General features: G+C 41.1%; 1 protein-coding gene across 1 annotated transcript; it reads left to right on the forward strand.

Moving 5' to 3' along the window:
* The first annotated feature begins 92 nt into the window (after window positions 1–92).
* On the forward strand, window positions 93–21,617 carry IMPA2 (inositol monophosphatase 2). Its single transcript, XM_054284584.1, has 8 exons — window positions 93–215; window positions 6,302–6,435; window positions 10,886–10,990; window positions 12,500–12,545; window positions 14,794–14,902; window positions 18,389–18,497; window positions 18,644–18,795; window positions 19,607–21,617. Exons 1-8 carry the CDS (start codon window positions 93–95, stop codon window positions 19,720–19,722), a joined length of 894 nt encoding a protein of 297 aa, XP_054140559.1. The 3' UTR covers window positions 19,723–21,617.
* Window positions 21,618–22,127: the final 510 nt, after the last annotated feature.

Below are 22,127 nucleotides of genomic sequence, written 5' to 3' on the forward strand. Positions count from 1 at the left end.
AGCGCCCAGGGCATCCTCCTCGGCGGGCTCTCCTGGGCGGGGAGCCGGGCCCCCCGCTCCCCCCGGCCCGCTCCGGCAGCGCGGCCGCCGCGATGAAGCCGTGCGAGGAGGAGGAGGAGGAAGGGCGGGCGGCGGCGGCGGCGGGCGGCGGCGGCGGGGACCCCTGGAAGGAGTGCGCGGAGGTGGCGGTGCAGCTGGCGCGCCGCGCCGGGCAGGTGAGAGCCGGGCCGGGCTGCCCCGCGGCCGGAGGAGCCTCTCCGGTGTGAGGGAGGGCCGTGAGGGCGCCTGGCCGGGGCACAGGGCTGGGGAGGGGGAGGAGGGCGGCGGGCTCGGCACCCGCTCAGCCCGGCCGCCAGCGGAGCCCTCGGCCGCGGGAGGGATGGCGGCAGCGAGCCCCATCCCGAGGGACCCCAGAACTGGGGGGGCACATCACTCGAGGGCCCCCATCCTGTGGGGACCCCGGAACTGGAGGGGCACATCACTCGAGGGCCCCATCCCGTGGGGGCCTCATGCCGCGGGGCCACTTCCCTCGGGGCCCCAGCCCTTGGGGGTGCATCCCGCGGGGTCCCAGCCCTTGGGGATGCTTCCCTCGGGGGTTGCATCCCCTCGAGGGGCCCCTTCCCTGGGAGGCCCCATCCCTTGGCGGTTGCATCCTTCGGGGCCAGCATTTGTTTTCCAGCAGCTTGTGCAGAGAAAAATAACCGTGTCAAGGAGGTTTTCTCTTGTTGGATCTGGCAGAGTCTTCAGAGTGGCCGAAATTCACTTGCTAGGGACAAATGGCTGTGTGAGGAAGGTCTGTAGTAGCTTATTTCAGATCGTGTTTTGACACAGCAGGTTAGTCGTCTCAGGAGACATCCTGACCCCACTCTGTGCAGCAGCAGAACTTCTAACAGAGCCAAGAAGTGGGATCAGCAGATTGATTGATTGATTGGGAAACTGGGTGAAACACAAATTTATTCAGCAATGTATATTTCTCTCTCCCTTCCATTCTGCTCTATTTTGAAACATGCTTCGTACCTATACACTGTGATTTCAGAAGCCCCCTTTTCTGTCTTGAGTGCAAGACCCATAACTTTTCCTTAGGATGTGTTATTAAACATATTTTCTCCTTAGTGAAAAACAACTACACACATGAGCAGAATGCCAGAGGAGAGGAGACTTGTTTTAATAATACAGGGTCTAAATGGATAATCCAAATCAGGATGACAGGTCATGCTCTCACAGACTCTCAAAACAGGAGTTTGTCCAGCAGTCATTCTGCCAGCCATTTCACAAGAAGAGACTCATGACTTGCTCAAGCCTCCACACCTTATTTCTCAAAATACCAATTTGTGAAGCCAGCTTTAAGCTTCCCCAGTCATTTCACTTGCTTAGAAAATCACAGCTGAGCGCCTTTTCCCGGAAGAAGTAAACATTCTGTAAGACTAATCCTTGAATCCGAAATCACAGTTTGCCATTGCTACCTTGCAAATGGCAGGAAATAGCTGATTCCTTGGCAGGCCAAATTTCAACCAGCCAAGGATGTTGTTTAAGTAGAACTGCTAAGGAATCTTTTTTTGTTACAAAAGGCACTGGAGATCCTTCTGGAAGAAAAGGTGCAGGTACGGCTCTATTCTTTTATTTAGGTGTCAGTCTGCTTCCAGCTATTCCCAAACGAAACTAGAGCTAAGGACACCTAGTGTAGTGTAACATGCATTTGGTAGGACTGGAATTTTGTTGAAACTTGACTGACAAAAATGGGTGTTATTTTGATCACCAAAAGCAGTCAATTCCACTAGTCAAGTTCATTTTTTCCTTCTGCTTCTCTTCCCATCCCTCAGACCTTTCCACCTTAACCTCCATCCCCAGAAATCTGCTTGCACTCTCTGTCTCCCCAGATCCAACTCCAGTCTCCATCCCTGCATGAGACTTTGCCTCTTCAGCCTTTCTTCTAAGGGGCTCCATTTCTCAGGAGTGTGGCAGGTTAGGAAGGGTTGGAGTCATTAAAAAATGTCTGCAAGACTCTTGGCCTGAAGAAAAATGTGCACTTCCCGATTTTGGATTTCTAGGAAAAGTCAACCAGTTATACAGTTTTCTGTTCCCCTTTTGGCTTATACAGCTACTTGATTTGTATTGCATTGTGTTTCATAACTATAGATAAAATATATCTTCTTTCCAAGAGATAGGTGTCTATACTCTAGAATAGTTTCTTCTAAACTTAAAAGGCCAATAAAGTGATGCTTCTTTATATGTATATATAAGTACATATACATATACACATGTATGTGTCAAGTGTTGTTGCTGGAGTAACCTCTATTACTGGGTTAAAGTAATTGCTTATCCTACTGTTTAGTTCTTATTACTTCTATGAAATTTCACAGGCTCTCATTTAATATATATGGCTGTTTCATAACGAGAATGGTCATGGTTTTGTAATGTCTGCAATTGACCTGCTTTAAAATTCACTCTGTAAGGCCACAAATAACTGCACTTTTTCAAGCTTCTCTTCTGCTTTTTCTGTAAGTGAGCTGCTTGCTCTGTTCATGAGAGTACACCCATAGGTTTGATAAGACTTTTTGCTCAAGAAAAGCAGCCATGACCAGTCTGTGCATCTTTGATGCTGTTAAGAGCACTGAGTAATATCTGCACCGTTCTCTCCAATTGCAGAATTGGAAAAGCTTCACCAAAATGAGTAAACATACATCCAGATAAAAATAACAGTAAGAAACTAACACTAGGACATAGTATGCTGAAGTCAAAGCCTTTTTTTTGCCCTTTTTTTCTTTTTTTTCCTCTCTTATTTTTCTTTTTTCTTTTTTTATGGAAAGTAATTTTATGAGGCATAAGAGACCTAGCAGAATACCACTAAAAATTAAAAGACAAAACTTTCACTGGTATTCTAAAAAGCCAAGATTTTTTTCCATGATGTTAGGTCCCATGGGAAATTTTTAGGCTATTTTCATGTAACGTGGACAGATGTTTTAACAAACCACATTGGAATTTCCTGAATTATTTGCAGGTACTCATGCTTTTTATCTAGGTGTTTGATTTTATCAGTCAGCAGATATTTCAGAACAGTATTGCAGGCATCCAAAATCCATCTTTGACCTCCCAGAAGTGTATGGTGAGTGCAAGCAGTATGGTGAAATGAAATATCTGACATGAGCACACTACTGTAGGTGGCTCTCCTGGCAGGTATTGGGGGAAAAGGCATCTTGACCCTCTGTCTTCTTCATTCTGCTTTGTTGGAATAAATTTTACAAAGGCATTAAAAAAGGAAAAGTCCAGACTGACTGCACTGAGCCCCAGTCTCCATTTTCCCTGCTCCATGGGAATGAAGGAGGGAGCAGGGAGAGCCTGGTCCTGCTCTGTGGTGTGGTCTCCATGTAATGATATAAATGCCCCTCACTTTGCATAACCCCCCAAATGCTCCCAAGCAGGGTATTAGGATAAGATCTGCATTAGAGGAGGGGCAGCAAGGGCTAAGAGTGTTAAATGGCTCTGTTGTAAATAACCATGCTCCCAAAAATCAGTTGCTTCGAAATTGCTGAAAAATCTCAGTAATCTAGGGACAAGCCCTAGTGCAGGAATAAAGTCTAGTAAAATACATTTAAAGTCAAATTACAGCATCTTGATTGCCAGTTTCATTGTTCAGTGTGGATAAGGTGCAACCTCCTGTTTGCATTTCATCATCCTGTAGTTTCTCTGGTTTCTGCTTGCCTGCTACCTGTAACCTAGAGTGAGACTTCTATGGAATCCCACTTCCTTCTGGAAAGACCAGGCAGTTGTAGCAGGTATCCACAGACATTATTGTAAGGCTTTTGCAAGGAGAGCAGTTGAGTGATGCTCTCAAGGTACTCTGAGGCAGCAGGCTCTAACACTCCTTTGTAGGCGGGTGACTTTCAGGGATTTTTCAACATAAATTGAATTCTACAGTGCTCTGAGCTGTTTGATCCTTTTCCAAAGAATAAAAGTTTTCATCAATTATGCAGGAAATGTGATCCTTGTGTGGGGCTGCTCTGTCTTGGACTGCATACCTGTACAAGCTGCAGCAGGTGCATGGGGTCCCTTTTGTCAAGCCCTTTGTAAGTGACAGAGAATTGGCAGAATCAAAGGCATCCCTCCTGTGCTGTGGGTGAGCCTCCACTCATGAGGTGCCCATTTGTGGCTGGTGACCTCAGCCCAGCACCATGACTTGTCTCCTCCTCTGCTCTTGACATTCTGCTTGCACAAGAGGTGGGCAGAAGCAGCTCATTGCAGGGGGGAAATGCTGAATGCGTGTCGTGGCTCCTTGGCACGGCCCGCAGAGGAGATGGGTGAGAGAGCCATCAGCCACCACTTCAGAGTGCAGGCACACCCTTGGCTGCTCCACCATGCTGGCCACCAGAGAAACAGACAGGGTTAAAGTTAAAAATGGTTGTGAGCAACGGGGTAAAGGATCAGAAATGAAAAAATATTCAGTTTGAAGCTGGGATGTGCAAAGGGTTGTACTCAAACCAGAGAGATCAAGTGCCAGCGCATGCAGTGCAATCAGCTGATTGCAGAGCACATCCACAGGAGAGAGGTTTCATCTCCGCTTTTTCTTTCCCAGCAAGGCTCAGGTGTGATCTCACTGCCCTGCTGAGCAGTGGCACTGATTTAAATGGCTGCAAAAATCTCTACTATACATTCAAACTGAATAGATGTCAAGAGCGTGGCATTGCTAAGAAGAAATTCAAATCTCTGTCAAAAGGAGGACATTCCTCATCTATTTCACTATGTGAAGTTTCAAGCAGTAAAGACAATAGGAAAGTAAAGAAGAACAAATAAAATAAAAGGTATCAGCATAGCAAATTTTTTGGAATACACAGCTGAGGGTGGTTGGAGTGTTTTGGATTTTGCTTTGGGCTGAAGATGAGCCCAAGGGCCTTGCTGGAGTTACAGTTTTATGCTTCTATCATAAATCCTTCAAGACAACCACACAGGGCACTGAGAGGAGTAAAAAAATGAACTGTGGTTAATATTTTGATATACAGTAAAGAACTTTAGCAAGGACTCAAACTGGAAAGTACTACCTGCCCTCACAAGCTCAGTAAATAGGCACAACTGTTTTACAGCTCACAGAGCAGAAGCATTAGTCCAGATACCTTCTGTAGTAATGCAATAGTTGGCCATATCCTTTATTTGTCAGATCAATTAGCTCACTCTTCAAATATAGTATTTTATACTATAAAAAATCAAGAGTTGAGATGACATTTGGGAGTTTCTGATTCCCTTTCCCGTGCATAATGCAAAAGAACCATTTTCTTTGGTCATCAAGTATTTCTCAATGGTTTTAAAATACTTTGATCAATGGAAATTTAGTTAAGCAATTTAAATATATAAATTTTAGATGGGAGTTAGAATGTTGATCTTGTTGCTGCTGGGTTACAAATAAGTGGTGCTTAATTTTTGCTTTGATTTGGTTTTTAAATTTCAAATAATTTATCATTTTCACTGATAAAAAAATAAGTGATCTCCTTTTGCATCCTGTCCCTTTATTTTTCTTTTTAATGAAGAAATGGGAAAAAAACAGAAAGAAAATGGGGAAAATGGTGAAAAGCTTTCATTAAGTGTTTTCCCATATGTGCATTTGTACTTGAGCTTGTAACAGTAATACCCTGGAGAATCAGATAAAGGCATTTCCAGAAGAGAGTCAGGGTTAAATCATTGGTTTCATTATTAGGGAAAGTAATGAAAACAGGGAAAATTTTTGTTCTTGTTAAATGCATGGCAATTATTTGGAAACCAGAGGGTGCTTGGCATTTAAAGTTCAAAAAAACCCACAAAAACCCCCAAAAAACTATGTGTCTTTGTTGGCAAAATGGAAACCAATTATGATTGCCTTATTGCATATCTTTTAAATTAAGAGAGTACTGGGGTATTGGCCTTGTATATTAAAAAAAAAAAAAAACCAAAGGAAAAAGGAACAAGAAGAAAGAAAAAGCACTTTCCTTGAAAAATGCCTGAGCCTTGAGGTTTTTTCTTACCTTGTGTATGCTTTTGGTAATTTTCTAAATCATGATGACTGCCATCATCCTTTTATTTCCTTAGTTGCATCCCTTAATCAATCCTTTTCTGAACTGTCAAGAGTGGTTTTTGCAGAGTGATTCAAAATGCTGTGTTCCAAAAGAGTACTCATTAGCTCAGAAGGATTTTTTGTCAAAAAAATTATAACAGCCTCTGGTAGAATTAGGCCTGCAGCTGTTTTTCAGGATTAGCTGTATTTTTTTCAGTGAAGATATTATTTTAGTATGCACAGGCTGAATGCCCAACAAATCTGATTTATGAACTTCTGTTTCAGATTATTAGGAAGGCTCTAACAGAGGAAAAACAAGTGTCCACAAAGACATCTGCAGCAGATCTCGTGACAGAAACTGATCATTTTGTGGAAAATTTGATTATTTCTGTTCTGAAAGAGAAATTTCCTTCCCACAGGTGAGTGCCTATAGAAACTATCAATGACCTTTTTTTGTCCTTTCCATGCTGCATCTCTGACTGGTATTTAAAGGGAACTTTAAAAGTCTGAGTATCCTTCTTATGTCTCTGTATCTTTCTTATATATTAACCTATTGTTCCTACACTTTTGTAGGACTCCCGTTTTTTGAAAAAGTAACATTTCCTTATACTTAATACTTTATATTTTCTGTGTTTCTTGATGTATGTATTTAATAGAAATGTTTCCCCTGTAGGGACATCATGGATGAAGGTTTCATGTGGATCTCCATGATGTTCAGAATACTGGTCTGTTGCCTACTGTATAAGCATTCTGTTAATGCTATCTATAAAATATAGCAGAAATATATGCTAGCAAAGGTCCCACCCTGCAGACCTTTCCTGTTGCCATCACACAAATGCATTTGCCAGATCAGGAGAGGTAAAAGTGCATTTAATGACATTTACCTTATGTTCTGTAGTGAGAAGATCAGTGGGAAGCAGGGCTGTTTGTCATCATCATCATTATTTGATGCCTACTCACAAACAGGCTATAAATTACTACATGGGGTGCAAAACCAAGGTTTTAAAAGTGGATCAGGTTGTCAGTTCCTCTTGAATTATTGTGATCAGCTTGAAAATATCAACTCAGCTCACGTACAGATTAGAGAGAGGGTTTGTATTAGTTGCCAGGTTTGGTTTGATGAAGAGACTGACATTGATTTCTACATTTGACCTCAGTGGATAAAATTCATTTTCCTGCAGAGCCAGTGCAAGGCCTGTGTATCCTTTAAATAGTGTCTGACTCCCTTCTAACTGGGGGCATGCCTGATGGGGATGAGCCTTGCATTCTAGTGCTGTGCAGAAATGAACAAAGAGCAAAATCTGAAGGGCTCAGCTACTAGTCTGATTGTCAGTGATGCTGCTGGGCAAAAAACCAACACCATAAGAAGGAGCAGAAAGCATATTTTTATACTCAGTATGGCTTTCTAATACATGCTGTATGTGATGGCGTACTGAAGCAGTACTGTACAGCATAATGTGTGGTTCTTGGCTGCAATTCTCAAGAGAGTGCAGGCCTTACAAGCCTATTATTTGTGTAATATTCCTTCTACTATTGCTGGCTGTGCTCTTCTCTCATCTCCACTCTTATGTTAGGTTTTTTTTTTTTCCTTGAGCAGTCTGGCAGAGAAATAAAACCTACACATTTCTCATAAAATGCAAGTCACCAGACACACTCGAGTTACTCAGAAGGGGAACAAAAGTTGTAAGGTCAACATAGGCCTAGCAACTGAAAAATCCCAGGTTTTATCAACTCCATACAGTTAACTTCTGACTTTAAAAGTAAATGAAGGAACTGCCATTTCTTCAAGACAATCTTATTTTGTTGATAGTGGTTGTTGGGTTTGCTTAGAATTTGTTTAGATAATTAATGCATTTAGATTAAAAAATAGATTAAAGCTAAATTTAACTAGACTAGATTAAAACACATGCAATGAGGAGTCCACAAAAACAGTCAGGAGTTAAATTAAAGTACAATTAAAATATTAAAATGTCATTTATATTGTATTGAGTCTTTCCCCTAGCCAGGCTTTGAAAGCAGCACTGAAGATTTCTGTGATTTCTTTTTCTTCTAAATCATCTTGATTCTTGTGTCCTCTGAATCAAAAATGGACTTTGGATGTTAGAAAAATTAAAAGGGATCTTATTAGATTCTGCCATTTGCACTGAGGCGCTTATGAGTCTTGAGATACTGGGAATGTACTCAGAAGTACAGAGAAATATTAGGAAAATCCATTCAAAAAGTAATTCTGTCCCATGTTTCTTTTTTCTTCTTGGTTAAATGGTATATATCACACTTCATTACACTTCACTCAAGTTTTAATCTTTGCTCACTTTTTTGTACTCTGATGTGCCCCAGAGATGTTTTTTCAGATAGATCCAAGAGTTGTGGGTAGGCACAGCCAGAATACCAGGGGCTGCTGGTTGCAAAGGCTATATCAACATTTATCCTTGCTATTATCACACAAACTGTCATCTTTTGTGTTCCTTGTGGCCTTAATTCTGTAGACATTAAAATCAGGACACAAGAGTTTAAGAGGGTTACATCCAACTCTGGCTTCCCATTGTTCTGTCCTTAGATCCCCATATGGGGATAGGTGAGGCACCTGCCCAGAATGAGTCTCCTGCATTTGACTGGGCATCATTCCTGCTGCACACTATGGTGTGTGACAGCTTCCCTGCTGCTCCTGCAATGAATTTCAGAGTGGCATGAGCAGATGTAGTCTAAAGCTTGGCTAAAATTACTAGACTCATTTTCAGTGGGAGTGAAGTGTAATCCAGATTTGAGCAGAGGTCAGCGGAGCTGGCAGGCTGACATGGTAAATTAACTATTTTAATGGGGTGGTTACCCTTCCCACTTCTCAAGCTGCTCCTAGAATTTACTCCAATACATCACACTGGGTGTTTTGCTTCATTTTTACAGAACACAGAGCAGGATATCTGAGGTGACCTTGCAGAACTCTCACATTTCCCAGTGTTGTATAGCAGTAAGGGAGGAGTTTTGTTACCCATTAGCCCAGATTTCTTAAAATGTGCACCTAATTTGGTCTACATCCATTTTGGAAAAATTGCTCTTGAGCATGAAAGTTTTATCAGTGGCACTGCTGTGCCCCACCTCCAGGTTAGCATTTCTGAGCTCAGGGACTGCAGCATCACAACCCCACTGTGAGGGAAAGGTGAGGGACTGGCTCATGATGCTTCAGGGCAAATCATCTTACACAGAAATACTCCTGTCTTTAATGAGGTTCTTGTTTCACCTTTCTTTGGCCAGACAGCAGCTGTAGTTCAAGCGCCAGCTGGGGGAGCTGACAGAGGGTTGAAGCAGAGGTATAATTTGTGTGGAATATGGATAATCTGAGGTGGGATGGAAGGTGCTCCACCTACAAGAAGATGAACTTCCTCTGCATCCAGCAGCACAGACAAGGCATGTTTAGGTTTGGATGCTGATTACAGGATTTGTGAAAGCAGAAGTCAAGTGATACAGCACCAAAAATACAAAATAGTGGAATATTTAGAGCGAGGAGCCTGCAAAGTGTTATGTTAAACTGAGAGTTTCAAACACCTGTTCAAGTCTTTCTCGTTTCTCAGTTGTGCATTAGCACTTTGTCCTTCAGCTGTTTCTTTTAATGGAGATGAAAATAGTAACAAACATTTCCTAATTCCCTCTTTGTACCAGCTGGGGTTCTATAATGCCATCAAAATAGTCTGTTTCTGCTTAGGTTGAGGCAGAGTAGCATTTGGAAAATTCAAGAAGTCTCCTCCTGTGCTGTCTGCAGAACATTTTAAACTCATGGCTTCAAGTGTTATCTGGAATCATGAGGTATAGGTTGAAGACATTAAATAAAATAAAATAGCTGCTACTCTAGTCCTAGGGAAGGACTCTTTTGCAAAAGATATTTTCTCTTTATTTTATCCTATTTTTCTTTCTCTTTGTGTCTTTGAAAGAAGCTTTTTTGTCTTCAAGCATTTGCAGAAACTCTGAATACCACTACCAGCTGCTCAAATGTGAAACCACCAGCAAGATTTAGTACTAGCAGTTGGAGTCCACTCCTGCTGTACATAAAGCATTTTATTAAAATCTGTGAGAGTAGCACCTGCACATCTCTTACACAAAGAGACCTTGGGCAGTTTATGGGAAAGCAGGGATAATTAAGGTTGACAGGAAATGTGCCAGAACTGGATGTTCGTTTCCCAGGGAAAAAGGAGGGAAAAAAACTACTAAAAGAAACTGGGACAGAACAACAGAAGAGAAGATGATCTCAGATTTCATTTTGTGCCTTGTGCATCCAAACAACAAACAAACAAAAAATAATTTGTTGATTTTTTCTGGGTCATGGGAAAAAGAAAGTCCAGCTTTGTAAACCTCCTCATTTCCTGAGTCAGATTACTGTAAAAAATACAGATAGGAGCAAGATTGTGGATTTTCTAAGAGTGTATTATTTCCTTCTGACTGAATTTGACTGCAGAAGAGAAGCACATACAGTTTGCAGTTTGTATTAGTTACTGCAAGAGACTCACCTAACCCATAAAATTATATTCTGCATAAAATAATCTTCTCCTTGAGTTCCAGGAATGCCAGTTCAGATCCATTTCTGCATTCATTTTCATGGCTTCCTTAATGGTGTATTGGGGAAGTGTACATAAATAGAGTTCATTTTTGCCATGTATAATAGTATGCTGTAGAGTTGAGAACTCTCCCTCAAAGTCTCTATGAAAGTTACCAATCCCTACATTTAAAAAGCAGTATGTGTGTTTACATTTATACAAGAATGTTTTATGGAGAGAGGGAGAAGTTCTCTCTTAAAAACCAGAATGATGGGGTTGTACTTTCCAAGTCTTGTATCTAAGCTAATATTCTGGGATACTTGTTTTACCCTTGCACCAAATGCAGGTTCATAGCAGAAGAATCCACTGCTGCAGGTTCAAAATGTGTCCTCACCGACAGTCCCACCTGGATTATTGACCCTGTTGATGGAACGTGCAACTTTGTGCACAGGTAAGTGGCCTGGGAAATCCATCAAAACCCAAAATGTAGCTTCTCACAGGTCCTCCTGAAGATGCTTTTCCGTGGTGGGGACTCACACAGAGGAGCCATCCCTTTATCTCTTGGTACCTGGTGTGGTGTGTGTGGGGGAGGCTGTGTTTGTACCTGAGGCTGTGTGTTACCTGAGGGTGAGCTGGAGTTTGTGCCGCTGCCCCCAGTCTCACATCCCCAGTCTCACACCCCCCAGCTCACCCCTCCAGCTCCCAGCCCCAGCTCCCAGCCCCAGCTCACAGCCCCAGCTCACGGTCCCCAGCTCACAGTCCCCAGCTCACACCCCCAGCTCACAGTCCCCAGCCCCAGCTCCCAGCCACACCTCACAGCCACACCTCACAGCCACACCTCACAGTCCCCAGCTCCCAGCCTCATCTCACACCCCCCAGCTCACCCCCCCAGCTCCCAGCCCCAGCTCACACCCTGCTCCCCCCCAGCCAGGGCAGGTTACCGTGCAGGGAGAACAAGGCAGTGCTGTGAGCACGCTTGGCCCAGCGCCTCCCATGGGTTTCGCACATTCCTGACAGGAGTTCTCCCCTTCAGACCCAGACACTTCCTTCTTCCTGGGAAGTGCCACCCCTGCATGGCACTGAAAAATGAGCAGTGCAGAGATGCGATGTTACATTTCTAAAGTACCTCCACAAAACTAGGGGTCCTTGCTGCAAAAATTAAGACTTTTAATTCATCATTCAAGTGTTGGGAGCTGTGAACTAATGACTATTCATAATATTTGTACTTAGAAACACTGCCTTATAGTTAGCAGCTTAAAATAACTGCAACTTTCATAAAGCCAAAAAAAAAAAAGAATAATTTCCTTGACTTTTGGTGCAATTACACAGAATTCCAGGGGAGGTGGGTGGTATCATGTGATGATGTTTCATGCAATTAAGTGACATTTCCTCTTTCTAGCAATATTTTCTGGACTTCCAAAGTCCTTTTTGAATTTTTTTTTTTTTAGAAATTAATTTATTTCAGTATTTAAAATGTAATGACTATACAGTAGTTAAAAGGACTGAATTAAATACATCACTTTGAAAAACATAGAGGAATTGGTTTCTTTTTATGTTTGTGTTAACGGCAAGGTATCTCCACGCTACTTAATTGCCATCTCAGATGCAAAGCTTGAACAAAGTGTGTTCTTAAAAGCAATGACTTGTTATAGCATTAGTGGTTTTATACTGGATGATTCAATTACACTAAAGCAAAAACAACCTAAAATATAATACATGTTCAGTGTAAAAGTTGTGATGTCTTCATGAGTTTATTTTTTGCCTTCTCCAATGTTAACTTACATTTGAAAAGGAATTGACCAAGTTGAAGAGGCTGACAAAAGAGAAATAGAGTAATGTCAAGTGCATTTTCACCAGTAAACTCACAGAACTCTATGTGGGGTTTTGTTGCCTAAGAGGGTTGCATGAGGAGTAAGTTGAGAGATTTTTCATCTCTTCATTCATTTCTTACTTTTCACAGATTTCCAACAGTGGCAGTGAGCATTGGATTTGCTGTTAACAAAGAGGTATGAAGTCTGTTCTTTAAGATGGGCACCTGAGAGTTGGCTAGAAGTCTCAAAACCATGTGGGAACTTTAAATTGAATACCAAAAATTTAAAAAATCAGTAACTGCTCAGGTTTTCCTATGCGTTTTAAATGCATCTGATCACACTCATCTAAAATGATAGTCCTGCAAAACCTATTTATGCCAACTGGCAATTAAAAAAAATTCTATGAATTATTAAAAGTATTATGGGATTTATTTGGAGAAGAAGGAAGTACTGGTGTGAGCAAGGTTCAGTTAGACAAAACCATAATAAGTTCAATTTAGTGCTGCCTCTTCATAATTTAAACATATATCCCAGTGTTCCTATGTTATTATTATTCCTTCTTTCCTGCTAGCAGTATCTGTGAAAGCTAACTCCTGCTTGGAGTCAATGTAGAACTGATTTTATGAAGAGTGCAAAATTATGGGCCTAGTTCATTCAATCTGCATTTGTCTTTTTCTTAATGTAGTAAAATAGCTATATTTACCTCATGAGACCTTGATTACAGTGAGGCTGGGAAGGTACCTAGCCTTCCAATTTGCCATTTGGAGTTTCCTAGCTGTAGTCATTTGTGCTAGTGCCTTTTCTCCAGATGTTGCTGGTTTGCAATTTGATATATATCTACGAAGTTACTAGTTACTCAAATTGCCAATGAATGTGCCTCTTTCAGCCTAATTCCACAATTTTTAATATACGTATAGCTTTAAGCAAAGCCAGCAAAAATTCTGTGCAGTAACAACCAAGTTTTCAGATGTGCTAGTACCTCCTACTGATTTAAACAGAATAATGTTGTGTACTTCTCTGGTTAGAAGTTTTCCAACATAGAAACTGCAGAGAAACACTTCCATGCTTTTCTGAAATTTATTCATTGCCAAAGGTTCTTTTGAACACTACATTTTATTACCAGACAGTTTTCGCTGATATTTATGTTTTCTAGAACACCATCATGATTTTGATGCTGCATATTTTGGGTTATGTAAACTAAACAAAGCTGAAACAAAAGTAAAAAATGATGTTAAATCTCCCTTAGTTAAACAATTAGGACAAGCAGAAAAAAGAGTAAACTGAAAAGGAGCCAAAGTACACACAAGGGAAGTGGCCTGATTATAAGCCTTGAAGAAATTCCTGCAAGATATCTTTAGGGGAAGAGTCTATAAATAGTGTGTCCCTCAAAAAAATCCCTTGGTTTAGATGGGACCTCAGGGTAGGGAGCCAGGACAGTCTATTCCTTTTAAATTGTCTCTGATGAACTCCAAGTGCAGCAAGAGAAGATTTGAAGTTTAGAACATCTGAGATGTTTTCTTTTTTCTTGACCTTGTGGCCAACTTCAGACACCTCGGGCAAGTCACTTAATTTTTGTGTACCCCTAAATTAAATAATGCTCATATTACTGATCCAGGGGCAATTTTCAGAGCTGACCCTTGAAGTTTGTAAAGTGCTTTAAAGTCTTTTGATGGAGCCTATTAAAGTAATAGAAATTTTAAATACCAAGGGTTTAATTCTGACCCTCTTTTCATTGGTAAACAGAATCTCCCATGAAAAGTCCAGTGTTGCACATTCTTAAGCTTTCATTGAGGGTATTTCTGTCCAAACTCCTTCTCTTGGAGTCCTGTGACTTCAAGAGATTTTCACAAAAGGATTTTGCAGAGAAGGATTTGGACAAGTGACTGGAGTTTACTGCTTTGATTGAAAAGGCAGAAAAATTCACTGCACCACCAAAGCTGAGGTGCCTCCAAAAGCATCCACTGTTAATAAAGAGGGCCATGACTCCTGAGTTTGGATGCCTGACTGATCCTGAGGCTGTAAATCTTTGTGGTCCAGCCAAGGTCAGTGGGGTTGCTTCAAGGGGTAACTGCTCACCAGTGAAAGCAAAGCATTCAGAGTCTTGCCTCAGAGGTCTCGCGTATTTTCAGTAAAAACATTTCAGTTGCATTTGAAAACTACTCAGTGTTTAATCCATTCTAATGTGAACAGAAACAAGCTGTGAGTAAGGATTTAGAGGATCAGGAACACATTGCATTAACTTTTCTTTACAAACTGAATTTTATATGACCTATGTCTCCATATCACAGTAATAGTAAAATTATTCCAGTTTTTTAGCATCAGTGTAATCTTTATTATGTGTACCAATTGAAATATTGCTGATCTTTTTGCCATTAGTAGTTGTTTATATTTATGATGAGTAATTTGAGTTGCATTCATTTCTTTCCTTTTCAAAATCTTAAAGCTTGAATTTGGTGTAATTTACCACTGCACTGAAGAACGATTATACACTGGTAGAAGAGGTCAAGGGGCATTTTGTAATGACAAAAGGCTTCAGGTATCAAAAGAGACAGGTTGGTCTAGATTTTGTTAGAACTCTAAAAGGAATATATTAATTTTGTTTCAGAGTTGTTGCAAATCATCATTAGGATAATGAACATCATTATCCTGATGGAAAGTATTTCACCTGCATGATTATTTTGTTGTTTTGTGTTTGTTTTTTTCTGAAAAATCACTTTCCTCCTTTTCTTTTTATAATATTCATCTGAATATTAACTATTTAAATAATCCTAAATTATTTTGCTTCACAACCACTGTTTATAATAAGGAAGAATGTGTAGATTCACCAGTTTCATTCCAGCTGAGCCCTGGCATAACTTTTTATAAGCAGTATGCAATGGGAATGGTGAATCTTATTCAGAGTACAATTGTGGCTGCTATTCACTTCTTTTCCAATGATCTTGTACGTCACAGAGTGTCTGATGTCTGTAGGCAAATGTGCTAAGAGTGAATTTAAGGGTGCATGCTTCATTAGGGGCTCTTTAACAGCTTGCTCTGGTGTGAGAGGTTTGTTTCCTTGTACAAAGAGCCAGCAGCACTTGGCCAACGCTTGAATGGAATTCTTTTATCTTTTATTTATAGTTAAACCAAGCCATAGACCTGTCTGTTTACCTAATGATTATAGAAAATAATAATTTGGCATTATTTAGAAAAGTTTTCTTTTAGGTAATCAAATTTCAGAGGAGAGCACAGCGCTCAGCTGTAAGTGGAAGCAGACATATGCCAGAAATGTGCACCATTGTACACACAAGGTGGTAAAAATTTCACCCCAAAGAGAGATTTAATGAGCTCAAAACACAGTTAACTCAAGCATTTTGACATGCAGGTTTCTTTAGTGCCTGAAGCAGACCCTGCATCAAAATTTCACCTGAAATTTGGGAAGTTTTGCTATTCATCTAAGTTAATAGTGATCTGGGGTCTACATATTTGGAGAGGCAGATTGTAAAGTCATTATTAATCTTAAATCCCTAAGATTTTAATCACTGATTAAACATCACATTTTTATCAGTGCTCAAATATCTCATATTCCAAAAAAGCCCATACTGGCAGAGACTGTTAGGGAGACCAGAGGTGCTCCCAGCTGGACTGCATGAACCTCTGTGGAAATGGCCTCACATGCTTTTGCAGTCAGAGAGTTCTGGTTTCCAGCTGAGCAACGAACAATTTTGGCACATGTCACTTCTGTCTTCCTTTCTCTAGACATCCAGTCCATGTGGGTGTCTAGAACATAGCAAGGGAAATAGACCTTCCGCCCTTCCAAAGGCTTTGGAATTTTCTTTTGTTTTGAGATACATCATTTTGTGGTGGGAAATTTTCACCAGTGGAGCTGGATCTGCTTTAATCTCACTCCCACTGATATTATAAGTGTTTTAAATCTCAATTCCTCTCTAAGGGCTGTGGCTTCAGTGAAATAAACCAACCCTGGAAGACAGACTTGTGTGTTTCCCTCTACCTGCCACTGGAATTGAAGTGGCCATGATGTGTTTGAGACCTAAGCTGTCATGTCACTTGCTGCCATTTGTTTTAAGAAATGTGATTGTTGTATGACCTTGATCTACACTTATACATTCATTGTTCAGGCTTAATCATCTGAAATCACAGCCCAGGCAAACATTGTTCATTGTCAACACCCAGTTTTGTAGAGGTTTGCTAGGGAGTCCATGCAGCTATGATACACTTAAATGAAGGATCCATCTTCCCTGTTATCTTGAACTATACTTTCTTCTCATGCTTAGATTCATGTCAGGCCTTACATGTGCTGATACTGTAAATTTATTTTCTTTTTAATCTTCTGGGGTCAACAGAATTGATCTTTTCCTCATAAATTTATCCATATCACTGTTAAATCTTTTCTACCAAGCCCATATATTGAATTCTTGAAATGTCATAGTGTCTTGTGATCAGTCAGCTCCTTTTCCTAAGCAGAGACCTCCCTCTTAGTTGCCTTAGTTTATTAATCCAATTTCCAGCTGTAGCCTTGAGGAAAATTGAAGAGATCTGTCTATGCATTAGAAATATTTTTAATAACATAAGAATAACTGTCTCAGTTACAACCCAACTATGACTGGCATATTGTGAATGCTTGGTGCATTTCTGCAAGGGGATGGACATTAAATGTTCTCTGATTATAAACTGGGTCTCTTATGCAAAATAATCTAAGGCAGATTGCTTTCACCATCCAGAATTTTTTCGTAGTGGCTGAACAACAAATACCCTACAGCGTGCCTGGATTGGTGTTTTTCTGTTTTGACACAGTAATTTAAAAAGCAGCAGTTGAATCTATGTTCCTACAGTTAATATTTGTGAGACCCTATAACTTTTAATCTAATTACATACCTGTTACTTACCTACCATTTTACCACATTGCTCAAATCCATAAGGTTCATCTGCAATAGTAAATTCTTTGGCAGCCTGTTTAATTAAATGGTGCCCCACTCCAGCCTAATTTGCTCCCAAAAATCTCCTTCTCCTGTGTGGAGAACTTTCAGCTCAAGCAGGAGCTGTAAGAACCAGGCAGAGGTTGCCTGCCTGAAGGAATGCCTCACCTTCAGCCCAGGCTAGGAGGTGACACCTGGCACGGGGCACAGCCCAGTCAGTGACTTCTCAACCACTAAACCTTTGAGTTTTGCCATGCCTTTAATGCCTCTGAGTTCAGCTGGCACAGCAGGAGCAGGGACACTTGGCATTTGATCAACCATCTCCACCTACACTGGCACACTCTTATTGTAGCCTGGCAGTATTCAGATCTCACATGAGAAGTGCTTCAACACCTCTCAAGTCACTGTGAGTCTCTCCTTTGACTGTACACAAGGTTGGAATCCCCATCTGCTGTTGGACAGCATTGCCTTTGCTGAACATAAGACAAATAGAACTTTCACCTTTTTTTTTTTTATTTTAATACTGCTTTAAATTGTCATAAGAAGGTTTGGGGTTTTTTTATGTCATAAGGTGTCTTCAGTCTTTGAAATACCAGAGTGGGCTGTTTCTAGGTCACTGGTGATTTAGGAAGAAACTTTTCTTTCCTCTTACTGGGTTCCCAAATGTTTATAATTGGTTAAGAAATTACATTAGAATTCCCTATTCAGGAACCATTGTGTTTTCAAATATGAATAGATTAACAACATTAGAAGTTGCTAGATTACTAGATTATTTTTAATTGACTGCTGATATTAGTGAATTTCCCAAAAGGTGACTGGTCAGTGAACTAAAACAATGTATGGAAAGAGAAGTAATGTAAGAATGCATTCTTGATTTTAATCCTCCTATTTTGGGTTTTGGTTTTTTTTAAGTGTGTTTCGAACAGGCCATTTGATAGGAGAAACCTAGTCTTGCTTGAATTTCTATGCAAAGTTGTCACTTTAAGAAAAAATTTGGGGTAGAAAAAGGGGCGTGGAAATTATTTTTGTGTGAAAAGTCCATTAGTGTTTAATTTAAAAACAAATTTATGGAACCTACCTGGAAGCTGCTGAATTAATGGAAACATCTCTCTACCATTGCAGATATCTCGAAGGCCTTAATCTTAACAGAAATTGGTCCAAAGCGTGACCCTGCAACTTTGAAATTGTTCCTTGGTAACATTGAGAGACTGCTCAAGGCCCAAGCACATGGGTAAGATGTTTTACAGCATGTGTCTCATGTTTGTGACCAAAAAATCTTTTAAAAAGTAATTAAAAAAAAAAAGATTGAAACAAGTGTGTTGTACACCTAGGTTGAAGTCAAAAGCATTTTCTTCTTTGTGTTGCTGTGGGGTGCAGGGTCCGTGTCATCGGGAGCTCCACGCTGGCCCTGTGCCTCTTGGCGTCCGGCGCTGCAGACGCCTACTACCAGTTTGGCTTGCACTGCTGGGACCTGGCAGCAGCCACTGTCATCATCAGAGAGGCAGGTGGCACTGTGATAGACACTTCAGGTGAGCAAAATGCCCTTGCCTTTCCATTGGCTGTTGGGGGACTGGGTGAGTGTCATCCCTGTGGCTCTACCTCATTTCTAGCAATATCCTGTAGAAACATCTGTACCCTCCACTAGGCTCGGGCTGGTTATTCAGAACACACTGATGTAATTCCAGCATGGGCTTTCAGCACATCAAAGGTCTTCAGAATCAAACTGTATTTCCATGACTTTGAGCCCTTAAAGACTCGTATGTACGAAAAGGAACCAGCCCAGGAGATTGGCAGGTACACTCAGACATTCCAGTTAGATTTCAACAGGGACATCCTCCCAAGAAAGGAGGACTCTGAGGTACCAGTTTGGACATCTGTGGCTAGAAACTACTCAGAGGGAGTAAAGGACAGCACAGTCTCCAGATTATTGCTTAATTAATTTAGATGGTACACATCTCAGAGTAATGGTTTACTGGTGACCAGTACCTGGATACTGTGGAAAGGTCTGGTCGATTAAGAAGTGTAATGAATGAACTGATTGAACTAATGAACTGAATTAACAAATTTCTGTCCTATTGCTAGAAAAGGGGAATACTGCTTTTATTGTTTACTACTGAACAAATCCAGGCATTCACTGCTCCTCTTGCATACTTTAGCTCTGTATCTAAAATTTTATAATGTAATTTTTTGCTGGAGATTTCCATGTAGGCGTTGTTGAGTTACGTTGTCCTACCCACCCCAAAAGGAGCTACATATAAAGTTGTTTCTGTGTTTCTGACCCAATCTAATTACAGGATGGCTTATATTTAAGGCACTTCTCGTTAATCCTCTTGTCCTCAGGGGGACCTCTGGACCTTATGTCCTGCCGAGTGATTGCTGCAGGCACGAGAGAGATGGCCATGTTCATAGCTCAGGAAATACAAACCATTCACTACCGGCGCGACGACGAGAATTAAACGCTCCTTGGGCGGAGCTCGCCCTCTGAACCGCGTAATGTTTGTGAGATGGGTGTCCTGAAAGGGTATGTGATTGCAGCAGGATGGTTCCTGGGGAGATTTTCTGTGTCAAATATTTTTTATAAATTTATTACCACGTGGGAAGGCATAGGGAGATTTTTAGACCTCCTAAGAATCGTGTTTCCTTTTTAATATGTATCTCTTTCAGCAGTATCTTTTTTATAAGATAGAATATTTTACTTGTAGCAAATTAGTCTCAAAATTAAGTTGTAATTTCATATCTGTGGGGCTGATATTTAGTCTTTTGTAACACGCAGCTAAAAAATGGAACTTTATTTTTACAGATGCAGATCTCAGGTAAATGAGCTTTAGGACTGTAGTAAAGGAGGAGTAGTTGAGATGTGTGCCTATAATAATCCCCCTGTTCCAGGATGCTTAAGAATGCAATAAAAATGGCATTGTTATTTCCTAATGAGGTCATAGCTCTGTATCCATATATGTACATGTCTGTGTGTCTGTGTGTGTGTGTATATATGTGTATATATGCACCTACCCGTGTCCATGCACGTATACACACACATCCCCTGCCAGGGGTGTATGTGTATGTATATGGATACCCTGGATGTTTACAGAAACTTAGAGGATGCATAGAGAGAAGAAAGCTGATATTGGAAGCTTTTTTCAGGTAATGGGTTTTTTTAGGTTACTTAGGTGGTTCCAGTCAGGGCTATCCAAATGGCAAATAGCAGAGCTGACCATGGAAAATGTTCAATTGTTTTACAAACTGCCCGGCTAGTTTTGTTTCCCTTCGTCCCTCTGCATGGGCATAAATCATACTGTCCTGTAGGCCTCTGTAAGATACTCAAACCTGCAAACAATTACTACCATAGAGTACTTATAGTTAAAACCAGGAATATTGAACTCAAGCTGAGTTATTCACAGTATTAACTATGACATGCAGCAGCAGGAGGCCAGCAGAACAGAGCACAGTGTCAAAGAGCTGTTGATTTTAGAGAAACTTCAAGCAGAACAGCAGGATTTGGCCCCTTACAGGCAAGTTATTAAAGATATGTACATAAGATATGCTTGCAAAAAGTTGTAAGTCACATGCCGTTCTTGCACAATATAGTAATCCCACCTTTTGACCAGAAAAGCCTATAAAATCAGTTACATAGATTTCCTAAATACACAGTTGTTCTCTATCCCTGTGTCTAGCCCATAATTTCTATTTAGATTGTGTTTTAAATCGTGAGCACAGGGAAAACACAAGTGTGTCAAGGAAAGCAGTTGATGTGAAATCACTTCTATTTTTTCATCAAAAATTTAATTAAAAGGTATCTCTTTTTTGCAAGAGTGCAAATTGAGTAAAGGAATGAGCCAAAAGAGTTGGTTAAAAATCTAACTTTTTTTGTACACTGCATGTGTAGACTTTTTAAACGTGTTCAGATATCTGCTTAGAAGATACAAACTAAACAATATTTTTTAAAAATAACCTTGTGCGTGTTTCTTGCAATGAAAAATGTTTTTCACTGAATATAACATGAAGTTCTGTGTGATTTCTTGATATTTTTTTCATGAGAAATACAAAATATTGACTGTGTGAGGAACATCTAAATTCAACTAAGGATGTAAAAGCTGATGGTTCTTGGCAGAAAATCAACACCTTCCATCGCAGTGATGAACGTTTTGTCACTGCTCCCTTTTACCCCCTCCATCTCTTTGTACCCCTGTTTGGAAAAGAAGATTGTAAGCCCTCTGGGGCAGGAACTACAGTAGTTTGGCTCTGGGTTTTCACAGTGCTAATAGGATGAGATTCTGGTCCACAACTAGGCACTGAGGTGCTATAATAATACAAATAATAAATGCTAATGGGCTCGCTTGTCTCTTGTTCACTCTCCCCCACGTCCCGAGCACAGAGGACGTGGCAGTGACAGATGCAGGGCTTGGTTGCACTGCTCTGATTCCAGGCTGCTTAGCCCTGGCAGCCTGGGAGCAGCTGGGGCTTTGCTCGGGCTTGTGCCGTGCCTGTAAGCCCTGGAAGGAAGCTTATGCTGGCAGGGAACCAAGCATGGGGGGAGCTCAGCCCCACCTCATCCACTCCCCCCTCACCCTGTCCCCACACTGCATGTGTCAGAGGCTGCTTGGTGGCTCTGTGAGGTGTCCCTGCAGCTCAGCTCCCTTGTACAAAGAGAGGCTCTGACCCAGTTAGGGCTGCTGTGCCCTGGCACTCCCAGAGCTCGGCAAAGCAGGGAGATCTGTGCATCCACTTCAGTGGCACACGCCAGCGATTCACAGGGCTGGGAGCCAAGCAAGGCAGGACGGGAGAAGTGCAGAAACCCAACCCCAAGTTCTCATTTGTGCCCAGGATGCAGTCTGGGGTTTTATTTGGACTGTAGTGCAAGTAT

This window comes from Melozone crissalis, unplaced genomic scaffold, assembly GCF_028551555.1.
Source record: "Melozone crissalis strain CALT ecotype California unplaced genomic scaffold, PUWL_Pcris_2 ptg000042l_1, whole genome shotgun sequence".
NCBI lineage: Eukaryota > Metazoa > Chordata > Aves > Passeriformes > Passerellidae > Melozone > Melozone crissalis.